The sequence below is a fragment of the Oncorhynchus keta genome, chromosome 35, assembly GCF_023373465.1.
Source record: "Oncorhynchus keta strain PuntledgeMale-10-30-2019 chromosome 35, Oket_V2, whole genome shotgun sequence".
Classification (NCBI taxonomy): domain Eukaryota; kingdom Metazoa; phylum Chordata; class Actinopteri; order Salmoniformes; family Salmonidae; genus Oncorhynchus; species Oncorhynchus keta.
In genome coordinates this window covers 26,768,080-26,780,395 of record NC_068455.1, presented here as the reverse complement: position 1 = coordinate 26,780,395, position 12,316 = coordinate 26,768,080, and the positions used below count along the sequence as shown (strand labels likewise).

The 12,316-nt window shown below is 40.9% G+C and overlaps 1 protein-coding gene and 1 pseudogene across 2 annotated transcripts; both read right to left on the bottom strand.

Moving 5' to 3' along the window:
• Positions 1 to 240: 240 nt before the first annotated feature.
• Positions 241 to 4,552, bottom strand: LOC118368207 (uncharacterized; annotated as a pseudogene).
• Positions 4,553 to 4,686: 134 nt separating this feature from the next.
• LOC118368206 (cell division cycle-associated protein 4-like) lies at positions 4,687 to 12,316 on the bottom strand. Of its 2 annotated transcripts, XM_035752091.2 has the most exons (3): positions 12,032 to 12,316; positions 8,969 to 9,105; positions 4,687 to 8,662 (listed from the first exon to the last, which is right to left on the bottom strand). In XM_035752091.2, exon 3 carries the CDS (start codon positions 8,651 to 8,653, stop codon positions 7,724 to 7,726), a length of 930 nt encoding a protein of 309 aa, XP_035607984.1. In that variant the 5' UTR covers positions 8,654 to 8,662; positions 8,969 to 9,105; positions 12,032 to 12,316; the 3' UTR covers positions 4,687 to 7,723. The 2 variants fall into 2 exon arrangements, with proteins under 2 accessions (XP_035607984.1, XP_035607985.1); XM_035752092.2 differs by lacking the exon at positions 8,969 to 9,105.

The following is a 12,316-nucleotide window of genomic DNA, read 5'->3' as shown; positions in this document are numbered from 1 at the left end:
ATAAATGTGATCTAGCTGAGGTAAATGGCTAATATTAGCCATGTATGCTGTCTATATTTCTTGTAATTTATATAAGTCAACATCTAAGTATTAAGTATTTTTAAGTAAATTGTTATGGCTGTATAGTTTTAAAAATCGAATAATGTTGTGGGTCCATCAGACTTGCGAACATTGGGTTAATAACAAAAACACGAAAACCACACAAGGGTTAATATTCATTAACAAAAATCAAGAGGCAAATCTCTATTACTTTTTCATTATTTGTGGGTCAGATCTATGGCATAGTATGTGATTATGTTAAAACAGAATTAAACACAGAAATTACAATGGGAAGACATCCACTGACGCAAAGCATTGTATAGTTTAAAATGTTATTAAACATAATTTAATTTCAATGTACGTATAAAACAAATACTGACATCTGACTACATGAGCCAGGATAATGGCAGAATCTTTTCTAAGAGTTGATTCATTCCATATCATAATTATTTACAAATCTAAAAAGTTGATATTGCACTTAAAAACCATTGAACACATTGACTAGTAGTATTTGATACAGCAGATCTACAAGCCAAAGTTACTATCAGCCTCCTAACAAAACATGAATGAGCTGGAGGAAGACATGTAACTTGCTAATAAGAGGAGTCATTCTCATGACCAATTGTTCTATTTTTGCTACACCTCAAAACAATGATCTGGAGAAACATAAAAGCTTACAAAAATGTATGATGGTCCCATTTGTCCATATATTTTATAAAATACCCATCTCTAAGATTGTGTTTACACAGGTAGCCAATTTGGATCTTTTTTCCACTAATTGGGCTTTTAACCAATCACATCAGATATTTTTCTGAGCTTCGATCTGATTAGTCAAAAGACCAATTGGTGAAATATCAGAATTGGGCTCCCTGTGTAAACACAGCCTTAGTCTCACTGTAGAAACCTGGCTTGACATCTTGAGGAGTGCATGGTACAAATAGAAATAGAAGTAATGATTGGGTGTGTCTTCTTACTGTGGATAGGTGTTGTGGAAAACTGGATTGTTTGTGGTTGAACCATTTATAGAATCACATTATTGGCGTCTTCCACATCTATATTTCCCCCCATTGTGTTCCTCTGCTTTGTTAACCTGCCTAAATACTCTAAACCACAGACATGTTTCATGGGATTGGTCAATGGGGTATGATGGAGCTAATCAGCACAAAGCAGCGTAACAGGGAGGTTATTACATGTGTACAACTCCATCTGAGCCAGTTCTCTTCCATACAGAGAAAACAAGGGGTTGGTGGATGAGAACACTCCTCCCACATGTCATTTGATTGGTTGGCGGGTTGAGTCTATGAATAGAAATGTAATACTGAGAGCAAAACAATCACCTTTTCACAAGTAGGCCTACCCTACATGACAAGATATGTAGTCCTACATTTTCCTCCCCCCTCTTATTTCCATCTCTCTCTCATCTCCTCCCAGCTAGTGCACTGGTGGGATGTCAGAGTGAATTAAGATTACATCCCAGTGCAGTGGCTGAAGAGAGACAAAGGGACATGGAGGAAGGGAGGATGATCCTGGGTTGTATTGAGCCTTTACATGACACTCACACGTAGAGGAAAGCACTCACTGCTCAGCTCTCCACTTGATATATTTCTTAACTTTCCTCATTGAAACTCAAATACTACATTTATACAGAATTATTTTAAGTCTTTAAGGCACTGTTTTTTTAAAGGGAAAAGTGGCTGCTATAATTTGATTAAATGCAAAGATAATGTACAATTTCAAGAAGATGCATTATATAATAGCACAAGCACTAAAGGTAAAAGTATTTTTTCTCGCATTCTGCTGACTCCCTCAAGAACTGAACATTATGTTCTCAGTAGATACACCGTCAAGTCTACGTCACCTTAATAAAACCGCTCTCGTATGACAAAAATACTGATGATGTCCAAATCCTTAACAACAACCCCTTGATGTGAACTACATGTTTCATGAGTTGACTATGATCTCCATAATGTGGTCCAGCTCATTGAGGTCGGTCAGACACTGCTTTAGTCCCTTGTCCCCCCCAGGACGACACCACACACACCCAGGATGGGTAGCCGGCCAAGGCCGAGGGGATATCAGAGTTGTACATGGAGATGTCAATGTCCTCAAAAATGTCATCCAGGGCAAGGTCTGTGAGGTAGACCAGGGCTTTGTGCTCCGAGGTGCCCAGAGGAGCTGTCCTGTGAGGGAGATGTAGGCAACAAAGGGTGGGGCGGCGAGGGCGAGGAGACACCCAGTGCGTTTCCTTCAGCACACCCTGGGCAGGTGAGTGGGCCATCCTCCTCCCAAATACCATCACTGAGAGAGTCATGGTGGACAGCATTTATAGGCAAGTTTGAGAGGTCAGTTGAGTGGGTAGGTGCATCAGGGTAAGGGGAGAGTGACTGGGCTGACAGGTCAAGACTACCTGGCAAATCCCTGTGCATGTCCTATTGAATCTGCCTCAGGGTATTCACCAGCAGCACTGAGCGGTGCAGGCTTAGTTCTGCTCCTGTTCGACTGCGCTGTAGCTTGTCCAGGCATAGGCTGAGCACCAGCTGCTGCAGATGAGGCAGGTAAGAAGACCCACCCTGAGCCTTGACCTCAGCCTTCTCTGGCAAATAGACCTTGAGCCCCTCTGCCCTCATTACAACTGTTTCCGCTTCACGCCACGACCCAACATAGATCTAGACAGGAAAGACATTGATCACTTTCACTGATCAACATTTGAGTATGAAATATACATATCATTTGAGTCTGGTCTTCATATAGTTTTAAATCTAGTTTGTAATGTAAGGCTCTTGTTCAGTGAGTCGATAGGCTACTGTATTGGCCTACATGTGCAACGTGTGTACTTGCTGTTACTGTAATGGCCAGGTCTACATGTGCAACATTAGCCTAGACAGCAGATAGTGGGCGCTAATGGATGATGCTTTATGTACAAGCAGGTCCAATGGGGACACTTGGGTGTACTACCGGCTGGGCACATCAATCCTGGACGATAATGCAGCTCTAGCGCCCAATATCGGCTGCCTAGGGTAGTGCAACTTCCGTCTCGCTGTTGACAGTGCTCTAATTAACTACTGTATTTATGCATATTTTCATGTGTAAGACAGCAATAAATATGAGCTTGAGTTCAGGATGAATAATGCGTCCCAATATTTTTTCCATTATAATATTAACAATTTATGAAGTGTTGTTGAGACACGATTATCTAGAAAACGCAAACACAACATGCTAGTAATACTATCAATACAAATCAAATAAACTAATCTACCTGTATTATGGAGCTACTGCATTTGATTCCAACTCCTCGGTTTATAAAATATCCTGCGCATTGTCGATGATTCGTTGCTCTCTCAAAAGACCGTCATTTACAGAGTTGAGTTTTCACTGCATCTTATTGAAATGTGAGGAAGGCAAGACATCGTACAAATGTTTCGTTCAAAGTCCGTGTCTCTTTTCGTTATGGCTATCCCCCTGACCGCTGATAAACGTGTCTGTTTTGCTTGGAGGGGTGCGGGACTACAGGGGCACATGGAAAGGCAGAGACAGTTCCCGGATACCCATTATGAAAGCAGTTGGTCGGCGAGACCGCAGACCAAGCCTCCACTAATTGTCATTGGGCGGTCTCTACCACTCACCGGGCTGGGAAATGTGCAACACATTTGAGGTTTGGAACTTTTTACATGCCTTGAAATTCACAGTACCCAGTCTACATCGCAGCGCATTTGACTGCAAATCAGAGTTGTTACTGTTAAAACCATCGAACACGGTTACAGATGCATGGATTACGAAGTTATTTCATACAATGTAACAATTACATTTTCCTTATGAGAAAATAACTATTGTGGTGGATTGGCCCATGTACATCCACGCAAGGTCAAACGTATATTGTAATTGTAAAAAGTGTGTGTGCACATTACAAAAGTATTACCTTGGGAGGAACAAATTAATTGGAACAAATTTGGAGATCAATGTGTCTTTCAATATGTTTTCGACATTTCAATGAAGATTTGGAAGAATATTCCATTAATAAGTATAATGGTCTCACTTCATAATATAGTAAAATCTAAGTACCTAATTACTCCATTGTTAATATTTTTGTTATCATGAAAATAGTCAAAAAATGTACCGTTTCACATCCTGTGTTAAGAAATGCAATGTTAGTTAGTCTCATGGAATATAATTTCTTGAGCACTACAGAAATCAATTGATATTATGGTGTGCATTTACGTTTATGAAGGTTGTACACTGATTGGTATGCACATTACACAGCTTACACTACAAATCAACCACAGTACTTTAACTTACCTATATACTAGCGGTCTAGCGGTTAGGATTCCTGGTTTTCACTCAGGTGGCCGGGGTTCGACTACCGGTATGGGAACAACTGTTTTGGGGTGACAGGTAGTCTAGTGGTTAGAGCATTGGGCCAGTAATCGAAAGGTTGCTGAATCGAATCCCCGAACTGACAAGGTAAAATATATGTCATTCTACCCCTGAACAAGGGGCAGGCTGTCATTGAAAGAAAGAATTTGGTCTAAACTGACTTCCCTAGTTAAAAAAATATTGACCAAGGGCTTTATATAAAAGGAGAAATTTCATAAAATAAAATGTATTTACACTAAGAATAATTTGATCAAATTAATTACAATTAAAAAATGACAAGATTTGCACCTTTTATTTTAAAAAATATTTACAAAGGTCCTAAAATGTGTTCTTAATATAAAAATGCATATACTTTACAATTGTTAAGGTCTTTGAAATTCTAGCTGCTGTTTGAAGCAGTGACATCATTCAGAGGAGTTTTGTGGTGGTAATGACCAGAGTAATACTGTCAGATTTTACTGGTACGGTTTGCCTGAGTAATCTTTTCATCATGATAAGGAGACATTCTGAAAAGAAATCTTTAGAGAAAGAGCTGCTTGTAAAAATAAATTTAAAAAATGATAGTTGAATTCTGTACAAAATATATTTTCGCAAAAGAAATGCATAGAGTGAATAGGGGGGTATTGAGTTGTAATTAAGCAATAAGGCAAAAGGGGGTGTGGTATATGCCCAATATATACCACAGCTAAAGTGTGCCTGGATAAAGCCCTTAGCCATGGTATATTGGCCATATACCACAACCACCCAAGGTGTCTTATCTCTATTATAAATTGGTTACCAACGTAATTAGAGCAGTAAAAATGTTATACCCGTGGTATATGGTCTGATATACCACAGCTTTGAGCCAATCAGCATTCAGGGCTCGAACCACCCAGTTTATAATATATCACATGGGTATACACGGCTCAGTTTAAAAATCTACGTGGCATGTATGTATCTGTATTTAATAAATTAAATAAATTAAAAATAATAACTTAATGGGTCAACCAATAATTCTTAATTTGTATTAATACAAATATCAGAAAATAAGGCTTCTTAATGCTGATATCAAGCAAGAGTTTCTCTAAATACTTTACAAATCTAGTCTAGGTTGTAAGGGATGGATTCAAATCAAGTAGGAAAAAAACTGTGCCCATCTTGAGACTTAAATGCTTAAAACCAAACCATAGGAAGACATTGGTTGACTGGCTAAATTTAAATTTATCATATTCAAAATATGGGGGGAAATTATATTAAATCATACTGGTAAATTTCCCAAACTGTAAAAATATATATATTTCTATATACATACAGTTGAAGTCAGAAGTTTACATTTACTTTGGAATCATTAAAACTCGTTTTTCGACCACTCCACACATTTCTTGTTAACAAACTATAGCTTTGGCAAGTCGGTTAGCACATCTACTTTGTGCATGACCAAAGTAATTTTTCCGACAATTGTTTACAGACAGATTATTTCACTTGTAACTCACTGTGTCACAATTCCAGTGGGACAGAAGTTTACATACACTAAGTTGACTGTGCATTTAAACAGCTTGGAAAATTCCAGAAAATTATGTTGTGGCTTAAGAAGTTTCTGATTGACTCAAATGATGTCAATTAGCCTATTGGAGGTGTACCTGTGGATCTATTTCAAGGCCTACCTTCAAACTCGGTGCCTCTTTGAATGACATCATGGGAAAATGAAAATAAATCAGCCAAGACCTCAGAAAAAAAATTGTAGACCTCCACAAGTCTGATTTATCGTTGGGAGTAATTTCCAAACACCTGAAGGTACCACATTCATCTGTAAAAACAATAGTACGCAAGAATAAACACCATGGGACCACACAGCCGTCACACCGCTCAGGAAGGACGCATTGTCTACTAGAGATGAATGTGATGAATGTACTTTGGTGCGAAAAGTGCAAATCAATCACAGAACAACAGCAATGGACCTTGTGAAGATGCTGGAGGAAACAGGTACAAAAGTATCTATATCCACAGTAAAACGTGTCCTATATCGACATTACCTGAAAGGCCGCTCAGCAAGGAAAAGGCCACTGCTCCAAAACTGCCATAAAAAAGCAAGACTACGGTTTGCAACTGCAAATGGGGTCAAAGATCGTACTTTTTGGAGAAATGTTCTCTGGGCTGATGAAACGAAAATATAACCGTTTGGCCATAATCGTTATGTTTGGAGGAAAAAGAGGGATGCTTGCAAGCCGAAGAACACCATCCCAACCGTGAAGCATGGGGGTGGCAGCATCATGTTGTGGGGGTGCTTTGCTGCAGGAGGGACTGGTGCACTTCACAAAATAGATGTCGTCATGAGGGACGAAAATTATGTGGATATATTGAAGCAACATCTCAAGACATCAGTCAGGAAGTTAAAGCTTGGTCGCAAATGGATCTTCCAAACGGACAATGACCTCAAGCATACTTCCAAAGTTGTGGAAAATGGCTTAAGGACAACACAGTCAAGGTATTGCAGTGGCCATTACAAAGCCCTGACCTCAATCCCATAGAAAATGTGTGGGCAGAACTGAAAAAGCATGTGCGAACAAGGAGGCCTACAAACCTGACTCAGTTACACCAGCTCTGTCAGGAGGAATGGGCCAAAATTCACCCAACTTATTATGGGAAGCTTGTGGAAGGCTACCCAAAACGTTTGACCCGAGTTAAACAATTTAAAGGCAATGCTACCAAATACTAATTGAGTGTATGTAAACTTCTGACCCACTGGGAATGTGATGAAAGAAATAAAAGCTGAAATAAATTATTCTCTCAGCTATTATTCTGACATTTCACATTCTTAAAATAAAGGGGTGATCCTAACTGACCTAAGACAGGGAATTTTTTACTAGAATGAAATGTCAGGAATTGTGAAAAACTGAGTTTAAATGTATTTGGCTAAGGTGTATGTAAACTTCCGACTTCAACTGTACATACATGTTTCACTAATATTTGTTTTACTCTTTAGGAAAATATGCATCGCTTCAGAAGATTGGATGTTCGGGTCTATTTGTGTGTAGTGTAATGACATTGTTCTTCAGTCCATACATATTACAATAAATAAAAACAAAACTGGAAAAATAGATTGTATGACAAAAAGAAATATAGAAAAGTATGTCAAATAAGAAAAATCATAATGGTATAGGTTGTAATCTCTGCCCACTTAGAGATGCACAGCTGCATGTCGTAACACTGAATAAGTTCTTGATTTCATAAACCCTCAACATCTGAACGTATAATAACACCATATCCAAATATACGCACCACGTGCACAGTCTGTAAAGAGTCAAAGTAAGTATGCAAGAAAGTGTGTTGTTTCTCAGGAGCCCACTATGATCTCCATGATGTGGTCCAGTTCATTGAGGTCTGATCGGCAGCTGGTGCTGGAACTGAGGGGTGAGGGCCCATGGGAGGACAGGCTCTCCAGGAGGTCATAGGGCCCCATCTTAGGAACGCTCTGCATTCCTGTCAGCACTGTATCAAGGTCGTAGTAAGACGCATCCACGTCTGAAAACAGTTCCTCCAGAGCAGGGTCGGGGCTGGGCGCAGGGTTTTTGATCTCGAACGTGCCAAAGACCTGCTCTGCTGTCCTGGTGTCCTCCACCAGGCTGTCACGCTCCCTCTCCTCCCCCTCTGAGCCAGACCCACACTCCTCACTGTCCTCCTCCTCCTCCTCATCATCATCATCTTCACCTTCACCTGTCTCCTCCTCTTCCCAGCAGGGGTCCATGCCAAAGGTGCCTGGCAGGTAGGAGGTTGGAGCTTGGGGGGAGACAGTGGACATAGTCATCCCCACCTCTGCCGCCGCCTCCTCCTCCAACACCTCCTCCGCAGGGCAGCCCTCTGAACCCACCACTGGGAAGGGCTTGGGGACCTGCTCCCCCTGGGCTGCCTCTGTCTGCCGGCACAGCACCTCGGTGGCCACCAGGCGGTCTGCAGAGCACTGGGCAGCAGCGTTGGCAGCACTCAGGGCCTGGGTCATGATCTGCCAGGTGCCGTCCTGGGTCATCTCCTCCTGGATCTGCCTCACCGTGTTGGCAATCAGCACCGAACGGCATAGATTAGGCTCCACCAGCATGTGGCACAGCTGCAGTTTGATCAGGGACATGTCCAGCAGGGACTGCCGCTGCAGGCTGTAGGACGACAGCATCCTCACAGCTGCCAAACTTGACTGATTCACATCCTCACCGCCTGCCACAGGTTCCTCCCTGGAGTCGGAAAACTTGCGCTTCGTGCCCTTCGGGAACATTTTGGCTCTCTGGGGTGAAGGGAAACGGAAAGAGTGTTATTGGTGACAAACCGGTCACAAAAACGTCACATTCTAACAAACACACATGATATCATGAAATACTGTGTTGTCTTGATGAATTTTAGTTATCAAAACTACATTCAAAAAATGTATGAATTTATAATTTGTGGTGTTATGTTTGAAGTGTGTGGCATAAGGACAAACTTTTCATTGGTAAGAGAATTTCATGAAGAAGAATCTCTACAGGTTAGCTAAATATTAATGTAATGTGCTACAGTATAAATAGCTTGTTGTTTTTCTGAAAGTTTGCTATACCTTTCCTGTTGAGAGGCACAGGCATTAGCATAGCAGCTTGGTCCCGGCTGCAGCGCTTCAGTACTTTTGTACAAGCAACAAGCAGCTTTTGTTCTGCACCCTTTCTGCCCATTTTAGGCCAGTCTGAAGCAAGGCTCCTGCTGGGCGGAACAACCACACTTTTAACAGACCCACTGAACCACCGAAAATACAGCATGTTACCAACCAACTACCATCACTGCGGTCAAAATCAGGATAGGTCAGGCTTTTCTCAACAACAAAAAACACAATCAGCTCATGTACATACACTATCCCACCCCACTGCCACCTGTCGTCAAACATCTAAATATTGGCAAAAGTGAGTTCACTTCTGTACTACCGGAGTGAAGTTAATAGGACACATACTGGGTGAGAAAAGTCAAAAGAATACCACAGGTTTAAATGTGATATGTTTGAGATATACACACACCATGCTCCAAAAAAATAGAACTGCTATAATGTAATTAAAGGGAAAGGAGGAACAGTGAAAATAACCTTCCTGAAGCAGTATCTCTATCTGAATGAGAAGATATCAGAAGACTTGCCTCAAAACAACAGGAGACGGCTGTTGACTCCAAGGGACCAACAAGCAGGGAAGAGCAGAGTAGGGAGAGAACACAGGACAGGAGCCTGTGTGACATCACACTACATTTTCCATCAGACTAAAACAAAGGAACTTCTGTCAGGGTGTGCATCTCCTCAGAGAGAGCAGTGGCTGGGGCAGTAATTGGAGTTACTACTCTGCTACATGGATCAACCATCTACGAAGCAAGAAATTATATCAAACAGGAGACAAGTATGAAATAAAGTAAAGCTAATAAAGTAACATTTTGGTTCAAAACAGCAAACATTTGCACTTAATAGATTTTAACACTATACTAGCTTATGGCAAAAAAAGCACAGTTGATAATTGCAACTTAAGCAATGTTCCTAATAAGCAAATGTCTTGTATCTATCTATTCTAGGGCTGCAGGGATACACTGTTGATATCACAGGGGCATAATCTATCAGTCTGCCAAGCAAAGGACATTGAGCTTTGGTCCTACCTGAGAAGACATCTCAGCACTGAAGCAACAAATAACATCACAAGTGACACTGTCACATTTACTGTATGTTTTCACCATTGGAAGCAATCAGGAGAGTGCTTTTGAGTGTGTTAATGAACCTAACTTGAATGCAGACTTTATGGCCGACCACTTAGCCTAACCATTGCTTTCACTAGAGGGTGGTTATGTGCTTCTAATGTCATTAGCCATCAATAAACCATGATGAAAAACAATATGTCACATAATTGGACTGGTGCCCTTACTGAAATCTAAGATCATGTTAGCTGCAAGAACTGAAGACTGCAAATGGACCTGCGTCAGACCACAGATAAAATGCACAAACAGTCTGATACAATCCTCTGGTGTACAAGACAACTGTCAAATTCAGCAAATGTTGTGTTCTAAATAGCTAAAACCCAAATAATAATTCCATATTTTCTAGTCCAATTCATGAGTAGCGTTGCCAGGTATCCTATTCAAAATACAAAATGTGAGGCAGACACATGAATGTACTTTCTCTGTTTCTCTTTTGTTACCTTAGTGGTAACTGTAAAAAATAATGGAGAATTTATAGCTAAGAAGCAAAATACTACACAAGTAACAACAACACAGGGTTCATGTTAATGCACCATTTCACCCACAAACAACAGGTGTCTACTATGGGAGTATAGCTGATTGGATATCTGAAAACAAGGAAAAAAGGAGGCGCAATCATTTTGATGAGAAAAAACTAGTTAGTGGTGCCAGGCAGGGGACTTTTTGCTCTTTATGAACACTGCAAACCTAAAATGGCCTGTTCAATACAAATCTGTTAGGTTGTAATCCATTGACAAATAGGATCTAATAGGTTAATGTGGCTATAAGAAAACAAAACATAGGTCAAGCCAACATACACCCCTTCAAATTAGGACAGCAGGTAGCCTAGTGGTTAGGACGTTGGGCCAGTAACCGAAAGGTTGCTGGATGGAATCCCTGAACTGACACGGTAAAAATCTGTCGTTCTGCCCCTGAACAAGGCAGTTAACCCACTGTTCCCCAGTAGGCCGTCATTGTAAATAAGAATTTGTTCTTTACTGACTTGCCTAGTTAAATAAAGGTTAAATGAAAAAAAAATCTTTAAAGTTGAATCATTGTTTTGATGAATCAAGGTTTTTTACTCCAAACAATTACTCTGTCAGTACCAAATGTAAGGAGGGAACCTCATTCATGTATGCTGTGCTTGTTGTACTGTATGTGTTATGCCTCAGTTATATTACACCGTTCTAAACGTCAAAGAGCAGCAAGGCTTAATACATAAAATAGCATTAACACCCACAGCTCCACCAGAGATCCTCCTCCTCCTCGTCTCTGGCTCCACCTAGGCATAGTCTCCCCTCCCCCACAGTACTGACGTTGACAGTATTTCCGCTGCCGCTTATGCTTATTTGAATGGAGAAATTAGCTGACTACGCAACAGTGCGAGTGTGTATCCTGCAATTCATAATAGGTTAATACAAAAATATGTACATAATGAAATTAGTTATTTATACTGCACTCACTGCAATAGCGCATGTCCTTCTCTAGTAGCTGTACCGCATGCTTTGTCTAGCTCGAGCAACAGGGACGCTGGGGCGACAACGGAGATGAGGCCATTTTGAAATATCTAAACTACGTTACCTACTGTAGCTAGCTAATTCCCACACTGCGATATAATTGTTTAACTATAAAATAACGGATATAAATGGGGTAGATTATCACAACACTGTTTTTGAAATGATGAACTTCCCCTTTCCAACTACATTTCTCCACTCTCCCTAACTGACATGGATACTCCCGCATGAAAATTGTTTAGCTACCTAACTACCGTTAGCTAACGTTACCTAGCTAAATGTGTAGCTAGCTCACCCCCCACCCCCTCACCAGACTAACATTTGACAAGAGTTTCGGAGATAAACATTTCAATAAATGCCCCATATCAATCCTAACAAATAAATACAGTCGGTTAATTAATTTGGCGTACCTTTATGTTTACTTTATTCCGGTGTTGGTCATAGGATCCTCTGTAGAAAGCGGAGATCGGGCTGAGATGAGATCATTTATGCCACGGCTTCAAAACTAGCTACCTCGTCTTCACTGCTCCCTGCTTGCTACGGCCAGGGAGCAGGAGGGGTGAATGGGGCGGGTTCCATGCATCTTGATAGACAGGCTGTCATTGTCACTTGAACGAGAGCACCAGAACAAAAGGTACACTCCACACTCTCAAAACGCAAAGAAATGACACAGCAACAACAGCACATGTAAATCA

What these genes read in the sequence shown, in the direction of transcription:
- LOC118368206 (XM_035752091.2), bottom strand. Translation starts at nt 8,653, where the DNA reads ATGTTCCCGAAGGGCACGAAGCGCAAGTTTTCCGACTCCAGGGAGGAA.